This window comes from Chlorocebus sabaeus, chromosome 9, assembly GCF_047675955.1.
Source record: "Chlorocebus sabaeus isolate Y175 chromosome 9, mChlSab1.0.hap1, whole genome shotgun sequence".
NCBI lineage: Eukaryota > Metazoa > Chordata > Mammalia > Primates > Cercopithecidae > Chlorocebus > Chlorocebus sabaeus.
In genome coordinates, this window is record NC_132912.1 from 89,930,706 (window position 1) to 89,956,351 (window position 25,646).

General features: G+C 37.4%; 1 protein-coding gene across 13 annotated transcripts in view; it reads right to left on the minus strand.

The window, feature by feature from the left end:
* Window positions 1-7,052: 7,052 nt before the first annotated feature.
* Window positions 7,053-25,646, minus strand: part of SGMS1 (sphingomyelin synthase 1) — a 315,346-nt gene continuing 296,752 nt past the window's right edge. For all 13 annotated transcript variants that reach the window (XM_073019152.1, XM_073019158.1, XM_073019156.1 and 10 more), the window contains 3 exons: window positions 12,717-12,870; window positions 9,434-9,600; window positions 7,053-8,778 (listed from right to left, as the gene is read on the minus strand). In XM_073019152.1, the coding sequence (XP_072875253.1) occupies window positions 8,599-8,778; window positions 9,434-9,600; window positions 12,717-12,870 (501 nt within the window). In that variant the 3' untranslated portion in view covers window positions 7,053-8,598. The remainder of the gene's footprint in view (window positions 8,779-9,433; window positions 9,601-12,716; window positions 12,871-25,646) is intronic.

A 25,646-nucleotide genomic window follows, 5' to 3' on the forward strand; every position in this document is an offset into this window, starting at 1 on the left:
TTTACAATTTAGCAAGAGGATATAACAATTCTAAACATACGCACCCAGGACCAGAGTACTCAGATATATGAAGCAAATATTATTAGATCTAAAGGAATAGAATCTAATGCAATCATATTTGGGGACGTGACTCTCAGCATTAGACAGATCATTTAAACAGAAAATTAGCAAGGAAACTTTGGATTTAAACCACATTCAAATAAATGAACCTAAGATATTTACAGAACATTTCATTTAATAGGTATAGAACACATATTCTTCTTATGAGCATATGGAACACTCCCCAGAATAGGCCATATGTAGGACAAAAAACAAATCTCAACAAATTTTAAAACATTGAAATCATATCAAGAGTCTTTTCAGATCACAATGAAATAAGACTAGAAATTAATAACAAAAGAAACTTTGGAAATTGTACAAATACATAGAAAATAAACAACATGCTCTTAAGTGACCATTGGGACAAGGAAGGAATTAAGGAGCAAATTTTTTAAAATTCTTGGAACAAATAAGAATTGAGACGCAACATATCAAAGCTCATGATATACAGCAAAAGCAGTGCTAACAGGGAAATGTATAGCAACAAACACCTACAGCAAAAAAGTAGAAAGATTTAAAATAAACAGTCTAATGATGCACCTGAAGGAACTACTAAAGCAAGAAGAAACCAAACCCAAAATTAGTAGTATGAGATAAATTATGAAGATCAGAGCAGATCTAAGAAAAATAGAATTCATCCCCCCCAAAAAAAGTAAGACAAAAATTCAGTAAAACAAAAAGTTGGTTTTTTGAAAAGGTAAAAAAAAATCAAACAATTTGCTAAACTAACCAAGAGAAAAAGACCAAAATAAACACAATTAGAAATGGAAAAAGAAACATTACAACTGACACCACAGAAATACAAAAGATCATCAGAGATTATTATGAACCACTCCATACTAACAAACTAGAAAATCTAGAAGAAATGGATACATTTCTGAGCACATACAACCTATTGTTACTGAATCATTAAAAAATGAAAAACCGGAACAGACCAAAAAAGAAGTAATGAGACTGAATCAGTAATAAAAAGTCTGCCAACAAAGAAAGGCCCAGAACTGAACAGTTTCATTGTGGAATTCTACCAAATCTACCAAGGAAAATTAACAACAATCCTCAAACTATTCTAAAAAATTGAAGAGGAGGGAATTCTCCCCAACTCATTCTATGAGGCCAGCATTACCCTGATACTAAAACCAGACAAGGATGCAACAAAAAAAGAAAAACTAGAGGCCAGTATCCCTGATGATCGTTGATGCAAAAATTCTCAAAAAATATCAGCAAACTGAATCCAATAGTATATCAAAAAGATAATACACCATGATCAAGTGGGATTTATTTCACAGATGCAAAGATGGTCCAACATATGCAAATCAATAAACAGGATACATCACAGTGACAAAAGGAAAAACAAAAACCATATGATCATCTCAATAGATGCAGAAACAGTGTTTGATACAATTCAACATCCCTTAGTCCTACAAATTCTAAACACCAAGCATAGAATGAACATACCTCAACATAATAAAGGCCATATACGACAAATCCACAGCTAACATCATACTGAATGAGGAAAAACCTTTCCTCTAAGAACTGGAACAAGACAAGGATGCCCATTTTCTTCACTCTTATTCAACATGGTCTTGGGAGTCCCAGCAATCAGGCAAAAGAAATAAGAGGCATTCAAATTGGAAAAGAGGAAGTCAATTTGTCCCTCTTTTCTGATGATATGATCTTATATCTAGAATAAACTAAAGACAACAAACTCTTAAATCTGACAAATTCAGTACTTACAGGATACAAAATCAACATACAAAAGTCAGTAACAACTAGTTCATACCAATAATGAACTAGTTGAGAAAGAAATCAAGAAGGCAATTCCATTTACAATAGCTAAAAAAGTAAATGAAATACCTAGGAATAAATTTATCTAAGGAGGTAAAATATCTCTACAAGAAAAACTACAAATCTCTGATGTAAGCAATTGAGCAGAATAAAAAAATATGAAAAGACATCCCATGCTCATGGATCAGAAGAATTAATACCATTAAAATGATATTAACTCAAAGCAATTTGCAGATTCAATGTAATCCCTATCAAAATACCAATGTCATTTTTCACAGTAATAGAAAAAACAATTCTAAAATTCATATGAAACCAAAATAGAGCCCGAATAGCCAAAGCAATTCTGAGCAAAAAGAACAAAATTGAAGGCATTATATTATCTGATTTCAGTATACATTACAAGGATATAGTAACCAAAACAACATGATATGGATATAATAAGAGACACATAGACCAATGTAATGAAATAGAGAATCTAGAAATAAATCCACATATTTAGAGACAGCTAATTTTCTACAAATGTGAGAAAAACATACAGTGGGGAAGGGACACCTTCTTCAGTAAATGGTGCTGGGAAAATTGGATATCCATATGTAGAAGGATGGAACTGGACCTGTATCTTTCACTGTATACAAAAACAAACTCAAGATGGATTAAAGACTTAAACATAAAATTTTATAGCTAAGACCTCAAAAGCTCAGATAACAAAAACAGACAAATGGGACTATATCAAACTAAAAGCCTCTGCATAGCAAAGGAAACAATCAGCAGAGTGAAGACTCCACCTGCTAAATGGGAGAAAAATATTTGCGAACTATTCATCCAACAAGAGACTAACATTCAGAATATACAGGGAATGCAGACAACTGAACAGTTAAAAAAAAAAAAAATCAATGAGATCACTTGGACACAGGAAGGGGAACATCACACACCAGGGCCTATTGTGGGGAGGCGGCAGGGAGAAGGGATAGCATTAGGAGATATACCTAATGTAAATGACGAGTTAATGGGTACAGCACACCAACATGGCACATGTATACATATGTAACAAACCTGCACATTGTGCACATGTACCCTAGAACTTAAAGTATATAAAATTTAAAAAGGGGGGTGGGCAAACGACAGGAATTGAGATTTCTCAAAGGAGAAGACATACAATGGCCAACAGGTATATGAAAAAATGCTCAACATTGCTAATCATCTTACCACAGTTAGAATGACTATTACTGAAAAAGACCAAAAAAACACAAAAATACCATATGATCCACAATCCCACTACTGGGTATTTATCCAAAGGAAAAGAAATCAGTATATGAAAAAGATACCTGCACTTATGTGTCTATTGGAGCACTATTCACAATAGCAACAACATAGAGTCGGCCTCAGTATTCATAAATGGACAAATGTATAAAGAAGATGTGGTATATATACACACTGGAATACTATTTGGCCACAGAAAGGAATGAAATGATGTCATTTGCTGCAATGGATGGAACTGGAGATCATTATGTTAAATAAGTCAGACACCAAAATACAAATATTGCATGTTCTCACTCATTAGTGGGAGCTAAAGGAGTTGCTCTTTTGAAGATAGAGAGAAAAATGGATACCAGAGGCAGGGAAGGGTAAGTGGGGTGAAGACCGTTTGGTTAATGGGTACAAAGATACAGTTAGATAGAAGGAATAAATTCTAATGTTTATAGGGTGATTATGGTTAACAATAATGTACATTTCAAAACAGCTAGAAAAGAGGGCTCAAAATGTTCCCAAGACACAAAAATAATAAACACTTGAAGGGATAGATATCCTGAATACCCTGACTTGATCATTACTCATTCTATGCATGCAGCAATACATTACATGTAGCCCATATTATGTATCAACAAAAAAAGTCTTGAAAAACTGAGATTCAATCAGGTGGTTAAACTCTCCCCCTATCCAACATCTAACCACCACACCAATAGAGCTCCAACAAGAAAAATAGTGGATTACAGTTAAAACAGATACAAGACACAGACACAGACCCTCTCTGAGGAGGACTATTTAGCAAAGCCCAAGTCAAAAGGGAAGGCCAAAAATATAGCGGAAGAATCTGGAGCTAAGAACCAAAAGAAACTGCTAGAAATAGTCAACATCATAACAGAAATGAATAATGCCTTTGATAGGCTCATCATTAGAACAAACATGGCCAAGGAGAGTAGTATCAGTGAGCTTGAAGATGCATCAATAGAAACTTATCAGACTGAAAAAAGTGGGAGGCAAACATCCAAGAACTGTGAGACAATTTCAAAATGTGTAACTTATCATCATGGGAGTATCAAAAACAAAAGAAAGGGAAAACAGAGAAGAAAGAATAATGGCTGACAACTTTTCAAAATTAATGACAGACACCAAACCACAGACCCAGGAAGCTCAGAGAACATCAAAAGTCAAAAATAAATACCCTTCTCCCCAAAAAAGTCTACACCTACGCATTTCCTCTTAAATCTGTAGAAAGGCAAAGATAAAGAGAAATTTTTGAAAGAAGCCAGAGGAAAAAGCATATTACCTATAGAAGAAAAGAATAAAATTATGGCAGACTTCTTGTGAGAAACTAGGTAAGCCAGAAGAAAGTGGAGTGAAATATTTAAAGTGTTGAAAGAAAAAAAGCCAGCCAACCTGCCCTGTAAGAAATGGGAAGTTCTTCAGACAAAATGAAAATTATGTCGGTTAGAAGATTGAACTACATAAGAAGAGCATCAGAGATTAAATAAGTGAAGGTGAACAAAATTTTTAATTGTTCTTAATTGATCTGTAAGGTAATTGCTTGTTCAAAGTAATAAATGTCCATAGTGTATTGAATGATTATACCATATGGATGAGTGAAATGAATGACAGCAATGTTCTAAGGGCAGAAATGAGAAAATTTGGGAATGTGTTGTTATAAAATGTCTACACTACACTTGAAGGCAGGCTTGTATTTGGAAAAAAGTTTATATTGTAAACTCTAGGGCAACCATTTAAAAATTCGTAAAAAGAATAACTGGTATGCTAAGAGATAAAACAGAATCATAAATTGTTCAAAACTAAAGGAAGACAGAAAAAGGAGGGGATGAAGAGAGGACAAATGCAACAAACAGAAAAGAGTTACAAACATGGTAGATATTCAGTTATATCAACTATCACCTTAAATGTGAAAAGTCATTGAATTTCCTTCTGACTTGCACTGAGAAGGTGGATAAGTACTTTAAGGTGCTGATAAGCAGAATACCAAGTCAACAGCTTTGACTTGTTCAAATTGTTTCTTGATCCCAGGGAGAAAAAAAAATAAATAAAGGATGTCAATATCTAGTGATCCAAACAGCATATTGTTTTCTAATACATTCAGAAATCTAGTTGACTTTTTGTATATTGGTGGTCAAATTAAGGTTGGCATGCATTTCCATTGTATGAGGTGTTATGAGATTTATCAAATTGATCAAAATTTGGCATGTGCTTGGGATACAAATAAAACATATAGCAATTAAGAAATCAGTCAAATTTTCCTCTCACACCTTATGGTGTAAATTTCTTGCTCCTCAGTCCACAGTAAGAGTATGCTTTACCACCATAGGCACAGGTTTCTCTCACTGCAGACTCTTACTGAAGAGTTTATGAAAGCTCACAGTATTGGTCGGGGAGGGTGGATACTTGGGTTCCAATAGGATTTTTTACCAGTTACCAGTTGCATGCCCTTGGGCAGGTTATTTAATATATCTGAGTCACTTTGGTCTATCTGTAAAATGGGAACGATAATTACACTTTGTGGTTGTGTGAGGGTTAACTAATACATATAAAATGTCTAACTTGTTAAGTGAGCCAAAAAAAAAAAAAAAAAAGACATTGAGAAAGCACATGTCCTTATACAGGCAACCTTACCAAGTATACTACGATTCTCTAGAATACAATGAGCTTTCTCCTTGTCCTTCCTGGGATTTGCACACTAGAGACCCAGAAGATATGTCAATTCATGAATCAGTGTAGTCAGCCATGAGGAACAATCAGCAGTGGATTTCGTGATACATATGTGGCATGTAAACTCATAACAATAAATTTTTATATAATTATTTCTAGTTTTTTAGAAAAAAAAGATCCTATTTTTAGTAAGTGCCAATGTATCATTTCCACTTACTCAATTTACTTTCCCTTCCATATGGCAGCAGTCAATAGTCAAAGTTAGTGAAAGGCTGTAACAGTTAAATAAACACCTATCCAAGGGTTTGGCTCTATTTGCCTAAAGAGGCCACCACATTCCCCCTGTCTGATACACAAGTTTAAAGCCCCACACAGGAAAAGTTTTACTGGTTTTAATTTCCCCTTTTTTTTTTTTCCCCCTCACAGATGGAGTTTCACTCTTCTGCTGGGGCTGGAGTGCAGTGGCATGGTCATGGCTCACTGAAGCCTCTGCCTCCCGGGCTCAAGCGATCCTCCCACCTGTCTCCTAAGAGGCTGGGACCACAGGTGTGCATCACCGTGCTGGGTGGGTTAATTTTTGTATTTTTTGTAGAAACAGGGTTTCATATTGATCAGGCTGGTCTTAATTTCCTGGGTTCAAGTGATCAGCCCTCCTCGGCTTCCCAAAGTGCCAGAATTACAGGCGTGAGCCACCACACTTGGCCTCTGGTTTTATATTTCTAGCCTCCTTGACGCATCCTTTATCAAAGAGACATCTCCACTGTTGACATTTTCCTTTAGTCACCACATCAGAAATAATAACCTTTTTTTCTCTGTGAATAGTTCTTTTCCATTACCACTGGTTATCATAGTACTATTACTCTATATTTCTCACTTTGGATTTACATTTCCTTTCCATCTACACTGGAGAAGCTATATTACTGCCAGGTATAGAAAGAAAAAAAACAACTTGGTTGAAAATTAGAGAATGCAAAATGTTAGTAAACGTTGTTCTAAAGTTTGAATTTAAATTATATGTGACTCTTTTTATATATTAAAAAACTCCATAGAATTTACTGAAGATTAGAATATATTTTAAGGAATCCCAAGAAAAAAAAATCCAGATAATTATTAAAAGTCCCATGTCAAGCAGAAACACTCCACGAAGAAATTCTGAAACTGATTTTTCTATCTTGCTTTAATGACTTCATTTATGACTTCTATGGAGAACGTGAACACAGTAGAAATAACAGCCATTTATTTTAAGTATCAGTTTTTATTAAAAAGTGCATCTTGATTAATTTATGATCTAGGTAAGCTGTAAGATACCAGTATACTCTCTGGAATAATAACTTTACAAAGATTTAAAACAAACAAAATTTTAAAAGCCTTTTTATTTCCTTCACCATTATTGTTTTACAATACAAATATCACCTTGTGAATACACAAAAAAATCCTACGGAAGATAATTCTGCTGCACGTAAAATACAGAATGGATATATATACTTCTTCATTCTTAAAAAACTATTTTGTTCTCCACATTGGCAAGTATAGAATAGAATACTTCCCCAAACATACGTATGTTAGGAGTACAACTTAAGAGTTACATGCAGTTTCTGCACAAATATCTTTTAAAGAAATAGATCTCTTTTTTGTTGTTCACCAACAAAATTGTCATGAGAGTATGGATAACTAATTCATAGCTTTCAAGTTTTAGGTAAGTGATCATTTTCAAAACTCTCTTTAAGAAAAGATATTCATGGCTGTTTTCATTGAGTAGTTAAAATCGAACTACCAAATAGACGATAAAATAATTTAAGTGGTACATGTCATTGCTACCTGATCACAATATGTGAACAGGCTCTGACTCTAATTAACAACCTCATTATTTAAGTCATTGCAATTTTAAAACCATAAGCAGTCTTCTGATTCAATTTAGCTATAAATGCAAAATTTAGTAGTGTATACATATATTTATATTTTCATGGAATACTTTATTTTAAATAAAAACATTTAAGATTGCCTACTGACCATACAATCAAGACAAGAAAGGCACTAGAAACATAGACAAATTTCTCTCCCAAGATGCATTTTTAAATTTTAACTCTCTTCTCTCTGACATGTTAAAAATCTTTAAATTTGGTTTTCATAACATCATTTTGAAAAATAAAGTTAGGAAATACTTAGAAAATCACTTTATAACAGAATCTTTTTTTTTTTTGCACTTTTTGAAACACTGTCTTTGCTGATTTTACAAAACCCAAAGTTACCAAACCTTTCTGTGTCTATCATTTTTATTTGAATATCGGTGCAACAGGTAGAAAGATTTCAGAATCAAACCCCATTCAGGTGCTTAGAAACCTTCATAGAGACATTTGCTAGAAAATGGCTTACAGCCCAATCTTTGGGGCAAGAGATATGAAAAGTATGTTTTCCCAAGAAAATAATACGCTTTATTTCCAGATGTGACTGGAAAAACCAGAACTTATGATATAAAAGCTTACATTTATGCTGTTGCATCATATACAAAGGAACATGGTGGTTGCGGGTTATGTAAATCCCAAACTTATGAACAGGAAATGTGTACAGTGCATGATAGGTTAAATTTTTCTTTATTGTTGTCCAACGCAGGTCCTTTGGAGAGAAAAAAAGATCACAGTGCTGACCAGGTAACTCAATAGGTTAAGTCAAGGTAACCATTGAAAGATAATAGGAATAGGGAGGTGTTTATTTTATGGCATCTTCTCTCATGGAGTTCTTAGCACTTCGGACAATTTGTCTTTTTCCCACTTTGTACAGCTGTTATGTGTCATTCACCAGCCGGCTGTATTTAACTTGCCTACTGAGGTGGACTACTGGCCAGGGGAAAGGCCAATGGTAAGATCGAGGTACAATTCCTTGGACATTCTTTTCAAAGTACTGAAATGGCCTGTACCACCACACCCTGGCCAGGAGGTTCATCTGGGAAGCTTCCTTTAGCACCTAGGATAACAAAGAAACATAAACACATTTCTTACAATCTTTCACTTGAAGTTCAAATACTTGCCATGCTAAAATTCCCAAAGGATCCCATACCTACCCTGCATGTCCACCCACATATCCCAGCTTCTCTCTGTCATCACCATTCTACACTCCACACTCATCTACAAACTGAGCCACATCTCAGTAGAAAAACAACGCCAATTCTGGGAGGGCAAGGAGAACTTATGGCTCACTCATCTCTTGCCTATAAATAAATACCTCAGTTAGCTTTTTAGGTATTCCTCTTCTATGCTAAAAATATTAACACTTAATTAAATGTTAAGTATTAAGCTTGTGATGTGCCCAGGATAGGGAGAAGAGGGTAGGAAAGTGAATCCAGCAAGGAGGGACACAATCTTAGAAAATATTTTTCATTTTTCATGGACAATGAAAGTGTGCTACTTATTCTAGAAGGAATTCCTTACACCATTATATTAATAAACATTTTATTCTTAATTCTGAAGAGAATCAGTGTCACAAAACACAATACAATCTTAGTTGATTACCTCTTAAGAAAGAGAAACTTAAGACATCCATGGGTTCTTTGCACCCTGCCCAAGCCAGCAACACCAAGCCAGAAGCAATAGAAGCTAAAATCAAAAGGGGAGAAACTCACTTGCTGATTGGCCATAGTGTGATACCACCAGAAGAGTCTCGTGGTGATGTAATATGCCACCACCACGTCCACAGTGTAGTGGTCATGCGCTAAGAGAATACAGAAGATTCCAACTACGCTGAGAAGCCAGCAAATCCAGTGATACCACCAGAGTCGTCGAGGGGAATCTGAAAGGGGGAGAGATTTGCAACAGTCCCGTTATTCAAATGACATTAAGGGCACTCAACTATGCCTCTACTAATGCTTCTGAATCCAATTACCTTGAGTCTTCCCTTCTGAAAACAGATCTAGTGAATCTAAGGGCTTTCATTTATCTGTAACCAAGGTTAGAACAGAAATAGCTTTTTATGATGTGATTATACTAGTGATAGTAATTCATATTTGGTTCTTGAGTCATACAATCATAAATAGTGTTTAAAAGATTAGTCTAATCAGATAAGGACAGGTTAATGCACCATGCTTCATTTTAAAAAACTGTCCATTGACATTTAAATTTACCTCTAGTTAATTTGGGGTTGATGTTCTATATAAAAATCCATACCTTTTGGTCCATAGAGCCTAATACAAGGACTAAGCAGTCATAATTGATTTAACTGTACTGCTTTCCAAGTTTTGCAACCATACACTAATCTGAAAGTCTTTGAGATTCTCATTTCTCAAATACAAACAGAAAAGCATCCAGATGCCTGGGAATTCTAGTTCAAGTGCCTTCTCAAAGGCTGAATTGTGTCAGATAAATACTTGTCTGTACCTCCATTTGGGAAATTACCTGAGAAAAACATCAAAATTTCTATTAGTGCAGGCCTTTCTACCTTGGATTCTCAATTGTGGGATTCAGAGGCTCTGCAATGTTGGGCAAAATGTTGTTTGAATATGATCTACACTCTCCACACCAGCATGAGCAGTTCAGGCTTTTATTGGATTCTCAAGGGGTCCAAGAACCATTCATTCATTCAACCAATATTCACTGAGCCTCTTACATGCCAGGGACAGGCAATGCTCTAGGTACCTGGATCAATGAATAAAAAAGGCAAGAAGCCTGCCTTTGTGGGAAGATCCCTTCCTAGTGGGGAAGAGAGATAAGAGACAATACTTATAATAAATAATTTACATAATAATTTATGTTAGGTGTTAAAGGCTGTGGAAAAATAATAAAGTTGAGCTGGATAAGGGGGGATCAGAAGTATAGGGAGTGAAGGGCAGTTTGCAATATTAAATGGAGCAGTCAGGGTAGGAATATTCTAGTTATATTAGTATTCGATACCTTGACAATACAAAAACAAGAAACAGCTACCATTCAATCTCTGTGTGACTCTATAAGTATCCATATATGCCATCTAATTTTAATTTTCATAAACTTTTTCCCACCCCATGAAGCAGATGTGAATATTGCATTCTAAACATGAGGAAACTAAGACTTAGAGAGGTTAAAGTTTCTTCCCAGGGTCATAGAGCTAGTAAGTGATAGTACCAAGGCCTCTGCCTCTCAATATGACACGCTGCCTTATTGTCAAGATGGATAAGGCTTGACCCCATTAAAGAATTTCAGGTATCAGGCAGCAGGAGCCAGGAATCCCTCCCCCAGGGCTGCTGACATCTGGCCTATGTGATTCCCACTGTTCACATCCAGTTACATCCCAGTCCAAGGGCTGGATTATGCCCTGACAATTCTGAATAGATCTTGCTAGAATTCACTATATCTGCTCACATACTAAGTATAAGCATTGGAACATCTATTCTCCCTTTTCTACCTCAGTGCCCTGAAGTGCATCTCTCTCCTCTTCCTACATTTCCTTATCTTCATTTTTCAAGAACAAAACTAGGTTTCGGCCCAGTCTGCTACCTGTTTTCTCTACCCCATAATCCATCCTGTTATCTGCTGACTCTCTTTATTAATGTCTTGAAGTGTCTGCCACTTCTCTCCATCCCTGATGCCTTCAGGCTAGTTTCCTTTGTTACTGCAGCAATCTCCTAACTTTTCTTCCAGTCTCCAGTTTTGCCCTCCATCCAGTCCATCCTGCAAGCTGCTGCAAGAGTGATTTTTCTCTCTTCAAAGACAAATGACACTGCCCCACTGGTTACAACCCCTCAATGGGCACCCGATCTCCATCAGCTGAGAGTTCAGACCCTCTTCTCATGGCTTAAGCACCCTCTGTGATCTGGTTCCCACTTACCTGTCTGTTCTCATTATTACCCCTCCTCTGAATTCCAACCACTTAAACTCCCACAGAGTACCACACGCTCCCAAGACACCTCCAGAAGGCAAAGCATCTCCTTCCTCTGTGATACCACAGCAGCCTGCTTCTACCCATTGCTCTTCGTGGAAACCCTCTGCATAATGCTTATCAGACTGCTTCTAACAATGTGATATTGAGGATAATAAAATTTTATGTAAGTAGAGAAATGAATAAAAATGTGTAGTTCATTTCTAGCACTATCATATTAATAGCAATTAAAGTGAATGAACCAAAATCTCATATCTCAAAAACATAATCTGAGGGTAAATAGTGGCAGAAGAATATAAATGGCATCATGCCATTTATGTATATACATTTTAAAAACCACAAAACAATAATATACAAGTACAAAAAAATGGATGAAAATGATATAGGAAAGGAATGAAAAGGCTTTAATCATATATTAACATTTCATTTCCTTTCTAAAAGGGTTACCTGAATTAAATATGACAAAATGCTAATATATATTAAATCTGAGCCATGTATGTGGTATCTATAATATTATTTTGTGATTTCACAATAAAATATTTTAAGTACATTTCTTAAGGGAAATGTCCCATTTAGTATCTGCCTCAGCCCTGAGCCCATAGCCTTGTTGAGGACAGGGATGAGTCTGACCCATCACTACCCTCAGTCATGTAGCATAGTGCTAAGTGCTGAAAAAATAGTTGCTGCATCAACACATAATCTACCATCACCCAATCAGGCCTGATCCTAGATTTCTGTGTCCCTTTGAGATTTCCTTCTGGCTCCTTACAGCAGCTGTATAACTGGCTCATAACACACCCTGCAGGCTGTGCTTGGAACTCCCTCCACCCCAGTACTACAGATGACACTCCAGGACACCTCCTCCTCAGGAAGACCAGTTCTGTCCTTCCACATATTTCCCTGGGTGCCAGCTGCATGGTGATGAGATGAAGCTGTGACCCTCCTGAAGCCTCCAGTCTTGTTTCAGCAGATTTTCCAGAAAACGAGCTTTACCAGAGGACCAGAGTTCATGAGAAATGGCAGGTGAGCAAATTACAATGGAAGTCTTTTAGACTTACACTCTTTGATAAATAAGTAGGTGAGTGTTAGCATGACCGTGTGGCCGCTGTACAGATAGTCCCCACACATGTTGTGAGAGCCAGTGATAGACAAGCCACCTCCAGCAATGAGCTTCATTATTCTCCGCAGTTGGGCTTCCCAGTCTCCAAAAAGCTGGCAGAAAAGAAGAAAAAGAAGATTCATTACAAGCCCACATGAAAATATGCTAAGATTACTATTCATATCCAGAATTAAGCTTATATTAAGACACATACAATCCCCACCATGAAGTTTGCCCACTCAGCGTTTACCATTCCAAGAGCAGCCCTTGGAGGGAAAAAATGGTCCTACAGATGAATCATGTGGCTTCAGGACTTTTCAAAGTTAGCACTTTTTAAAGCACATGTCAGTAGATGTTTACCCAGTTTTTCAAAAATAACAATGATAGGGAAACACTACTTCTATCTGACTGACTGAATAATTGCTTTAGTATAACTATCATTTAGGGAAAAGAAAATTTAAATCTATAGTCTAGGAAAAATTTAAAGATGTATTATTACCATGGTTGGCCTAGAAGACAACTGTCCTGCTAACTTGGCTAAAGGTTGGGGTAGTCAAATATATGAATATTTTTGGTATGTGGATGTTCAGGGATCATGTTGAAACAAGGGATGTGCCTTTAATCTTCTCAAATTACTTGGGGAGCATTGGATAATTTTCCAGATTATAAATTAATTTACCTGTCTATGATACAAGTCTGTGCTCAGCACCAGAGTAATAAATAGCTTCAACAACTCCTTCAATGCTTTGCTCTGTCAAGTAAAATGTGTGACTGTCTATATTTTCTGCTTGTCAGTACTCTTAAATTCTGGTTGCCCAATTTAGTTACCATGATCCCTTTTCAATATTTAACTGATAAGAATCCAGCTTTGGGAAACATGTTTTATTATAATTTCCTTTAAAAAAATTATCAAGACTTCTGATTAAGGATGGAAAGATGATATGTCAGTGAAGTGTGGGAAATTTTTTTAAAAAAAGGTAGATTGAGCACACCACACAGGATATAAATTTCCAAATCCAAATGATCACTGAATGCCCAACATAATGGAAGAAAACAGACCTACATATCAAGACTCAGTATCATAGGATTTCAGAATCTGGGGACTAAGAAGAGACTCCAAAGCCTCCAGAGATTAAAAACAAGCTTTATATGAAGGATCATTAGAATAAGACTTTTCAAAAGCCATACTGAAAAACAGAAAGCTTTGAGAAAATGCCTTTAGATTCTGCGGGGAAACAATTTCCCACTTAGAATTCTGTACCCAGCCATATTACCACTAAGCATAAACTAAAGGATAAACTAAGGATAAATTAAAGCCTTTTTCATATACACATGATTTAAAAATATTTACCACTTATATACTCTTTTCCAGGAATCACAGAGGGTACAGTCTTGATAGTAAGGAAGTAAACATGGAGAAAAGAAGAAACAGGACTCACTAGGATGCCAATAAAGGAAGATGAAGGACTGCACAGTAGCTCACAAATTTGGGCTGGAAAGCAAGCAGTCAGAATGCTCTGGAGAGATGTCATCACGGAGATGAACCCAACAGAATACCCAATGTCTCTGGCTATATCGAGAGGAGTTTCATAACTTGGGGGTAAGTGCAAAGAAAACTACTAAAGCTAATAACCAAGGCAATTACTAACTCTACAGGAAACAAAATGTTGTGCAGAGAAGGAAAGTAATTCTAGGAAACTACATGTCTTGGCCATGAATAGCATTTACAGAACTGTAATAATGTAAGCACTGCATATTGAGCTAAACAAAGGACAAAGAACTGCACAGCAAAGACAGGATAGGAAGCCTGAACATGTGTAGTGGAGATGGGGTCAGAGAGTAGGGAGCATGAAGGAGGAGTCACAGAAGGACACTAAAGCTTTGCCTTCTACAGCGGAAGTCAGTAACAGAGAATGCCTATATTCAAAAATTACACAGTAGCAATATCTCATGTCATGTGGAGACACAAAAGTAAACACATTTTAAAAATCTAAAAAAAAGAGTGAACGACATAGAGTTAAATAACACAAAGTTCAGCTAGAAGAGTTGAAGCAGAATAGGAAAAGGCACTGTTGGGGTCAGGACCAGGAGATTATTGTGTTTTCACATCAAGTTGTGTAGAACCATTTTATTTTTTAAATTGCATGCCTGTATAAACATGATACATTTTTTTTAAAGTTTTAAACTAAAAGTTTGGTTTACTTCTGTTATAACAATGGATAAAATGTAGAAGAAAATTATGGTAAAAAAGCTTGGGTATTTCTTCATTTTACATTATTTCATAATGCCCTTCTAACTCTGTTTGAAAAATGATAAATCATATCCTTGAGACAGCATCACCCATAATTTGTCCTCTCATTTGAGCATGAAAATCTTTGTGGAGAAACCATGTGTTTGGGCAGAAGGGAGAAATTATCAAGTAAACCTGGCACTGAGGAAAAAAGCAAAAATTTAATGCTGTATTTCTCACAGGTGCCCTTAAAGCCCCTAAGCTTCCTTTTAAAAATATCTTCCTATGTTTATCAAACTTCTGCAAAAGGAAAACCTCTTTAAGTTTAGTGGGAAATAGAAAAAGAGAAAGAAAATGTTAAATTATGTTTAAAAACAGGAAACAAAATACAAGACAAATTACAAAACAGTTGCAGCAGAAACAAGTTAATATCTGTATTGTTTACACATCACAGAGAAGTCAAGTAAAGTAAGACCAACTTAGGAAACAAAACTTATCAAAGGACCAGGGATGTGACCAGATAGAGGCATAAACTCTATCAAACAAATATAAATAAAAATGAACATAACAGGAGCTCATTTTCACATGTTGAATTAGCAAAGCTTAAAAGGAAAAAGAGTGAGCTAACGGTGAGGCAAGCACAAGCAGAGCAAGGCTTGTTTAAATGGAGGGGATGGGGGAAGCAGTGGCTGTCTCCGAAGTAGTGCAGGGGAAGAGCAGGCTGCGAAACAGATACCTGGGGGTAAAATCACAGCTCTTCGAACGATTTGCTGTGTGATCTCACACAGCTGAACCATTCTAAGCCTCGAATGAGGCTCAGATATAAAGAATATATTTATTATCATTGGCAAAATCTGAGAAAATAATCATCAATAGTTTACCAGCAATTTAAATAGTCATAACTTCTGACCCAGTTACATTGCTTCTAGGAGTCTACCCCAAAGAAATAATATCAAATATGAAGAAAAGTTCTATGTGCAAAAATATCCCACCATCACACTAATTACAAAAGCAACAGGCTGGGAGTGATGGCTCATTTCTGTAATCTCAGCACTGTGGGAGAGTCGCTTGAAGCCAGGAGTTTGGGACCAGTCTGGGCAACATAGCAAGACCGTCTCTACAAAAAATTAAAAAGTAAGCTGGGTGTGGTGGCATGTGCCTGTAGTCCCAGCTACTTGGGAGGCTAAGGCGGGAGGATCCTTTGAGCCTAGGAGTTCAAGGCTATAGTGAGCTATAATCATACCACTGCACCCCAGCCTGGGCAACAAAGAAAGACCCTGTTTCTAAAGAAAAAAAGCAACAAACTGGAAACAACCTAAATGGGAACTGTGAAATAACTGTTCGAAACCTGGTCTTTCCAGGGACAGTATTGGCAAGATGGGGTGCCTGCTGTAAATGCATTCTCAGGTCCCAAGGTAGATCAGTGAACCAGAATCTAAGGTAATTTAAATGCACACTAAGATTTGAGAATCCCTGAACCAGGCTACGGCTGCTTACCAAATTATTTAAAAATAAGTTTACAGTGACTGTATAGTAAGTTTAGATTATAAGCATATTCCTCTATTAAGAGAAAAAACAGGAAACACAATGTTTGTTATAACTATAACTGTTTTACAAACACTATGCGCAGAAAAAGTCTAGAATGTAACATATTAAATGTTAACAGGGTTAGCATAGAAATTGGTAGGATTTCTTCCAGTCTGTCCTGGTGCGGCTTCCCTTCCTCTCCTTTGGCCAGAAAGAGAGGGATTCCCTTGGAGCTCTGTCTGTACCCAGAGTGCAATTCTGGGATGCGCACTGACTTTGAATCCAGGCAGGAAATGTGAATGGAAAAAAGAAAAGAACAAAACAAAACAGGAAACTCTGGACTGGGTCTTTCATACCTTGCATTTTGGTTTCCTTCCTCCATCTGCCCGCTATCATTTGTTTTTGATTCCTCAAATAGCTGATCCATATATTCTGCCCAGTGTTTTTTGGCTACATTCAGTGCGAGAGAAAGATGGAGTGTGCTTACTCTATTATAACTGCAATTGCAACCTTGCCTATCAGTAGCTTTGGAATGTCTATTTTTGAAAGCAGAGATAATTTAAGGGAGACATAAAAACTTTCAGTGGATACTACAAAGCTCTGACAAGAAAGTCTCATATCTCTACCACTTTGTGCATTATGGTTTCCCAGGGTCACAGAAAACCAATAACCAGTAAAAACAGGCAATATTCTTCAAATTCTAATGAACTATCAAGAAATTAGGTGAACTGGCCAAATCACTCACACAATACCAAAGCATAGAAAGAAAGAGCAGAAGGAAGAGGGAAAGGTTTCTGAATGAGACACACTGTCAAGTACATTTAGAACCAGCGAGCCTTTGGTTATGAAAGACACAGGTTTCCCCAGTGTTTTCTCACTGCTAACACAATGTACTGATGACGGTCTGTTTGCCATCGTTCAGTTTGCAGATGGCCTAGAGCACTGGCTTTTTCTAACTACATTTGCAGAGCAGGGGTACTGACTGCACTTCAGCCCTACTAGGAGGAAGGGGGTATAACCTAGAACTAAAATCTACCAAATAATGTTGCACAAATCAGTGGCTTTCATAGCTTTGACGGCGTTGGTATAGCTTTGTTGAAGAGCTGAAAGTGAGTACTGAGGACTAGAAATGCTATTTAAAATAAGCATTGACAATGGCTAATGCTGCAGCTTAGAGCAGCCCAGGAAAGTCAGCAAGGCAGACCCTATCTACTGTAGGCCTCCAGTGTTGGAGCCGAGACTGGAATCCAAGTCCCCTGACTATTTAAATGTGCTATTTACAAAACTATATGCTGCCTTGTGCAAGCTTGGCTCTCACAAGCTTGGATAAACCAGGAACTCAATACATATAAAGGAACTTTTCCTTCAGCAGCCTAGGTGCCTTGCAGAAGTAATATCATACTATTCCAACTACCATGAACAGCCAGACATTTTCTCAAAAGTCCCTCCCCACGTCCCTCCCTCCCTCTCTCCCTGCCTCCCTCCTATTAAGACAAATTATATTGTTTTGTTCCCAAAGATCAGTCTTCCTCTAGAACAGAAAATTCATTATTATCCACAAAATGCAAAAAAGCTGCTGTTAAACACTCAGACCAAAGACCATATCCAATACAGGGATCAAGTAACAGGATCAGGAGGAGGATTGGTGGAATCCTCATCAGTCTGCATCTTCAGCAGTCTGCAACTGAGAAACACACATTACACACTGTGGTCTCCCTCAACATCAACTTCCCAAGTGGCCCAAAACAGCAAAACTATGCCACTTCCCAAATTTCCACTGGCATGTAACAGCCCTCCTAACCATGACGCTTAGAACCAGCGAGTGAGCCTTTGGCTATGAAAAAAGAAGTTTCCGCAAGTATTTTTCAACTCTAACACCATGTGCTGATGAACAGAAAATGCATTTCATCCATGAAATGCCAAAAATGCTGCTCTTAAACCCTCGAAGACCAGATCTGATAAAGGAATCAAGCAGCGGAATTAACGTAAGTTATGAAATGTCCTTTAGCCTGACTTTGTAGTCCCCACTGGGAAGGTAATGTGTTTGAAAGTGTGATGAATGCTTTAGATTTCAAAGCAGCAATGAAGAGGCTCAAAGCTGCCTTTTACAATTTCTCCTGCCTTATTTTACTGTTGGTCAGTAAAAACAGGACTTGTAGGGTAGTTTTACAAAACAAAATAATATATTTTGTTTGTACAGAGATTCCAACATTTTAGCAGTGTTTTCCCATCAATTATCTCACTGTATCCTCATGAGCTTGTCAGCTGGTGAGTGCAGATGTTACTATGCCCATTTAAGAGAGTGGCTTACCAACCAGTACCAAGGTCATATAGAGTGACTCAGGTGGGTTCAGAGCCCAAATGTCTTACCTCCGAGCTAAACAATCTTACCTTTAGGTCCCTGGAAAAAGCCTGCTATTGTTGCAAACACCTTTCCAAATGACAAGGACAATGCCCAAGGCTGGGCAATTTCTCCAGGTTTACTTTTTGTTGTTCTTGTTGTTGTTCTAATGAAATTTAACCAATTTTACGTATGTCATTTATTAATACACAATTGAATAGCTAAAACAACATTTATTCACTATTCACTAACTACCTATTTTTCGTAAGTACAGTTTTTATTTAAATCAAGCTCCCCCGTCTCTATAAAAGTTCTTTTTTTCTTTTTTTGAGACAGAGTCTTGCTCTCTTGCCCAGGCTGGAGTGCAATGGCACCATCTCGGCTCACTGCAACCTCCACCTCCTGGGTTCAAGCGCTTCTCCTGCCTCGGCCTCCCAAGTAGCTGGGATTATAGGTGCATGCTGCCACGCCCAACTAATTTTTTGTATTTTAGTAGAGACAGGGTTTCACCGTGTTGCCCAGACTGGTCTCGAACTCCTGAGCTCAGGAAATCCACTCACCTTGGCCTCCCAAAGTGCTGGGATTATAGGCGTGAGCCACCTTGCCTGGCCTATAAAAGTTATTTCTATGGAATTCTTTCACAAACAAATTGCATATTTTCTGCCTTCTCTCTTCTTAAACAAAGCATTCGCAATTGATTTTAACTTTCCTTGCTTTATATTGTGCTATACTGGTCTCCAAGCTCACTTTTATAGGAACAACAATGAGCATGAATCCAACTTCAAACTGCGGTTCTGGTCTACCATGCAGGTGGCTCTAGACAAACCATTTTACCATCCTAGCCTCAGTTTTCTCACCTGTAAAATGGCAAGAACATTTTCTCATCCTCAGCCTCCACCCACCAAAGCAAGACAATGTTTATAAAAGTGATTGCTAAAATATAAAGTGTTATACAAATTTCAGGCAGCATTACTTAATAATCCAAGTTAGGTCCATCTTTTGGGGGATTCTTAAGGGAGAACTCAATGCCTAACAGCCATTAAGTGAAATATATAGATGATTTTCCTTAAATATAGATCCCTGCAGGACACTCACTGGTGACCATCTCTTGATCACTCAAAAGACTTTTATGTGTTCTCTATACATATGGTAATCACTCCACTCCTGGAAAGATGTGGTTTTTACCCACAAATATTATGCTCACCACAACTGATCTAAAGTACAAGAGATTTCACTCATCTTAGAATTCATACAATCTCCACCGACCCCACAGAAATACAAACTACCATCAGAGAATACTATAAACACCTCTACGCAAATAAACTGGAAAATCTAGAAGAAATGGACAATTTCCTGGACACTTACACTCTTCCAAGACTAAACCAGGAAGAAGTTGAATCCCTGAATAGACCAATAGCAGGCTCTGAAATTGAGGCAATAATTAATAGCCTACCAACCAAAAAAAGTCCAGGACCAGATGGATTCACAGCTGAATTCTACCAGAGGTACAAGGAGGAGTCGGTACCATTCCTTCTGAAACTATTCCAATCAATAGAAAAAGAGGGAATCCTCCCTAACTCATTTTATGAGGCCAACATCATCCTGATACCAAAGCCTGGCAGAGACACAACAAAAAAAGAGAATTTTAGACCAATATCCCTGATGAACATCGATGCAAAAATCCTCAATAAAATACTGGCAAACCGGATTCAGCAGCACATCAAAAAGCTTATCCACCATGATCAAGTGGGCTTCATCCCTGGGATGCAAGGCTGGTTCAACATTCGCAAATCAATAAACATAATCCAGCATATAAACAGAACCAAAGACAAGAACCACATCATTATCTCAATAAATGCAGAAAAGGCTTTTGACAAAATTCAACAGCCCTTCATGCTAAAAACGCTCAATAAATTCGGTATTGATGGAACGTACCTCAAAATAATAAGAGCTATTTATGACAAACCCACAGCCAATATCATACTGAATGGGCAAAAACTGGAAAAATTCCCTTTGAAAACTGGCACAAGACAGGGATGCCCTCTCTCACCACTCCTATTCAACATAGTGTTGGAAGTTCTGGCTAGGGCAATCAGGCAAGAGAAAGAAATCAAGGGTATTCAGTTAGGAAAAGAAGAAGTCAAATTGTCCCTGTTTGCAGATGACATGATTGTATATTTAGAAAACCCCATTGTCTCAGCCCAAAATCTCCTTAAGCTGATAAGCAACTTCAGCAAAGTCTCAGGATACAAAATTAATGTGCAAAAATCACAAGCATTCTTATACACCAGTAACAGACAAACAGAGAGCCAAATCAGGAATGAACTTCCATTCACAATTGCTTCAAAGAGAATAAAATACCTAGGAATCCAACTTACAAGGGATGTAAAGGACCTCTTCAAGGAGAACTACAAACCACTGCTCAGTGAAATAAAAGAGGTCACAAACAAATGGAAGAACATACCATGCTCATGGATAGGAAGAATCAATATCGTGAAAATGGCCATACTGCCCAAGGTAATTTATAGATTCAATGCCATCCCCATCAAGCTACCAATGAGCTTCTTCACGGAATTGGAAAAAACTGCTTTAAAGTTCATATGGAACCAAAAAAGAGCCCGCATCTCCAAGACAATCCTAAGTCAAAAGAACAAAGCTGGAGGCATCACGCTACCTGACTTCAAACTATACTACAAGGCTACAGTAACCAAAACAGCATGGTACTGGTACCAAAACAGAGATATAGACCAATGGAACAGAACAGAGTCCTCAGAAATAATACCACACATCTACAGCCATCTGATCTTTGACAAACCTGAGAGAAACAAGAAATGGGGAAAGGATTCCCTATTTAATAAATGGTGCTGGGAAAATTGGCTAGCCATAAGTAGAAAGCTGAAACTGGATCCTTTCCTTACTCCTTATACGAAAATTAATTCAAGATGGATTAGAGACTTAAATGTTAGACCTAATACCATAAAAATCCTAGAGGAAAACCTAGGTAGTACCATTCAGGACATAGGCATGGGCAAAGACTTCATGTCTAAAACACCAAAAGCAACGGCAGCAAAAGCCAAAATTGACAAATGGGATCTCATTAAACTAAAGAGCTTCTGCACAGCAAAAGAAACTACCATCAGAGTGAACAGGCAACCTACAGAATGGGAGAAAATTTTTGCAATCTACTCATCTGACAAAGGGCTAATATCCAGAACCTACAAAGAACTCAAACAAATTTACAAGAAAAAAACAAACAACCCCATCCAAAAGTGGGCAAAGGATATGAACAGACATTTCTCAAAAGAAGACATTCATACAGCCAACAGACACATGAAAAAATGCTCATCATCACTGGCCATCAGAGAAATGCAAATCAAAACCACAATGAGATACCATCTCACACCAGTTAGAATGGCGATCATTCAAAAGTCAGGAAACAACAGGTGCTGGAGAGGATGTGGAGAAATAGGAACACTTTTACACTGTTGGTGGGATTGTAAACTAGTTCAACCATTATGGAAAACAGTATGGCGATTCCTCAAGGATCTAGAACTAGATGTACCATATGACCCAGCCATCCCATTACTGGGTATATACCCAAAGGATTATAAATTATGCTGCTATAAAGACACATGCATATGTATGTTTATTGCAGCACTATTCACAATAGCAAAGACTTGGAATCAACCCAAATGTCCATCAGTGACAGATTGGATTAAGAAAATGTGGCACATATACACCATGGAATACTATGCAGCCATAAAAAAGGATGAGTTTGTGTCCTTTGTAGGGACATGGATGCAGCTGGAAACCATCATTCTTAGCAAACTATCACAAGAACAGAAAACCAAACACCGCATGTTCTCACTCATAGGTGGGAACTGAACAATGAGATCACTTGGACTCGGGAAGGGGAACATCACACACCAGGGCCTATCATGGGGAGGGGGGAGGGGGGAGGGATTGCTTTGGGAGTTATACCTGATGTAAATGACGAGTTGATGGGTGCAGCACACCAACATGGCACAAGTATACATATGTAACAAACCTGCACGTTGTGCACATGTACCCTACAACTTAAAGTATAATAATAATAAATAAATTTAAAAAAAAAAAAAAAAAGAATTCATACAAACAACTTTTAAAACAGACTTTTCCCTTTACTCAACTATGAAGAATCTGGCTGTCTGCATTTCTCCATTCTCAAACGTACTCATCAATTCCTATACTAAGCAGACTTGTGTTTGGGGTAGCGGGTGCCTCTAAGCAATTATCAGCAATAAAACACTAATCTCCCACCAGCCCCTCCTTCCCCCAGCAAAAAAAAACTTTTAATCTTGTTGTAGTCTCTAACCAGAAGACTTATCAAAGGCTTCATAAAATCTTAAATATAAGTCAGGTATGGATTTCTATTACCCATATTCTTATTTGTCACATTAAAGAAATCTAGAATTTCAGTCAGGCAAGATTTCCCTTTAACAAAATCACATCTTTTGTTAGGAGCGTTGGAGGAGCCTTCAGTCTACCGGGTTAGGAAGTGAGATTTGCCAAAAAAAAAAAAAAAAAAAAAAAAGATTGCCCTTGGCTTTTTAGTTTGAGAAATTATAAATGTGAAAAAGTAGCAAGTGAACACCTGTACACCTGTAGACACTTCATTTCGGCTCATTAATTATCAACATGGTATCACATTTTCTTCTTCTTTCTCTCACTTTTTTTCCTGGGTCCTTTGAGAAGAAGTTGAATAAATTAAAACACCTCACATCTAAATACAATAACAAGGATATTCACTTCTAAAATCACACTCATGAACTTTAACAATTATATAATACTGCCATACTTAAAAAACAGTACATATTCAAACTACTCGATAGTGTCAACAACGTCCTTTAGAGCTTTTTTCCCCCAGTCTAGGTTCCAATCAGAGAATATACATTGAGTTTACTTGTCATGCCCTGATTTCTTCTTAGTCTACTACAATTTATCAGTCTTTTTTTCCTCATGACACTGAAGAGCCCAATCCAGTTTCTTTATAGAATATTGCTTGATTTGGTTTTATCTGAATGTTGCCTTCTGTTTAAATCCAGCTTAAACATTGTTGCCAGGAATATTCCCGAGATGATGCTGTATCCCTCTCAGTGCATCACATTCAGAAGCACCTGATGTCATTCGTCCTTCTACGGGTTTGATCACTTGACTATGGGAGTGTCTACCGTATTTCTCCACTAAATACATACCTTTGCCCCTTTATAATAAATAAGCAATCTGTTATTTTTTAAAATTATGTAAATATTATGATCGCCAACCTTTTACACAAGGGCCTTAGCATCCATTGATGATTCTAAATTATAATTCTTGAATTATTACTGTAGTGGTCGCAAAATAGTAATTTTTTATTTCTAAAATTTCTCTTATTAGTTTTATGATTAGTAACTATATATTAGTTATTTAGAGTCACACATGGTCAGCTCTGAGGCTTTTTAGAATTCCCCAGTAAATGCTTTCTGACCCTGGTTACCTCTTCATACCAGATGGCTTCGGCCATTGGATCATCTTTCTCACCTTCCCAATGCCTCCCAAACATGTCCCGCTCCGCCCTTCCTCATCTCTAATTCAGAAATCCATGCAGAAGCATCATCCGTCTCCCTCACTTGAGTACCAAGAACAGAGACCTGGCTAGTCTTCTTGCCTTTGCCATTTAGTACCTATGAGATATTAGGCTGGTCACATAACTCTGAATCAACTGCAATTTTCTCCCACTCAATGTTATAAGAATTAAATAAAAACACAACATTTAAATTCATATCTGGCACAAAACAGGTGCATATAATTTGATACTACGTAAGTCTACTTTCCTCCGTTCCTCCCAAACACCCTACTATCTCTATCAATGGAGAGAGATGTTTCTAAAGACAGATGTGATCAAATAATATCCCTGCTAAAACTTTTCCTGGCTTCCTATTACCGATAGATAGAGCCGCAACTCCTTAGTTGGGTGTCAAGGCCCTTTAAAATCTGCCCACAAGATTGACTGCCTGTCTGGAGTCATCTCTGGCCACTTGCCTCATAAGATCCCATTTCCAGATACATCTAACTTCACCTTATTCCCCGATTCTCTTCCATACATGTTTCCTCCACCTGGAAAACCTTTCCACTTCCATACATGTTTCCTCCACCTGGAAAACCTTTCCTCCCTTCATTTCCATTTGGCAAACTCCTATTCCTCCTTTGAGATTGGGCTCAGAGGCACATCCACAGGGCAGCTCATGCTCCCAGCAGAGGTGCCTCTGGTGTCTGTGCACCCATGGCAACTGGCTCCACAAGTCTACTACAGGGAGTCAGAGGCGGATCTGGGGGTTACACTCTCTCTTTCACAGCTTCTGGATGCCCAGAGGGAGAAGGCGCTTGTCTTATACATTGTGTGTCCTCAAAATTTACCCGTATGCCCACATAGGGCAGGTTCTCTAGAAACGTTTGCTCAGGAAATAAGCAACCTTCTTGACTATCAAATGAAATCACCTGTCTCACATTCTGGGAAAGTGGTGTCTTCTTTTTAGTTAGAAAGCCTTTCGAAAGGCTAGAGTTTATAAAATAATGTAAAAATTCATACATCAAATGTTAAACATAAGGAGACATGAATAATAAATGCATAGACAGCACCATCAGAATTATGTAAAAAATGCATAGATAAGGAACTAATACACTGAATTGTTAATAGTAGATAGGGTCATGAGTAGTTTTTTAAACCTTCTTCTTTTTGTGGTCTTTCAATATATCTACAAAGAATGTATAGT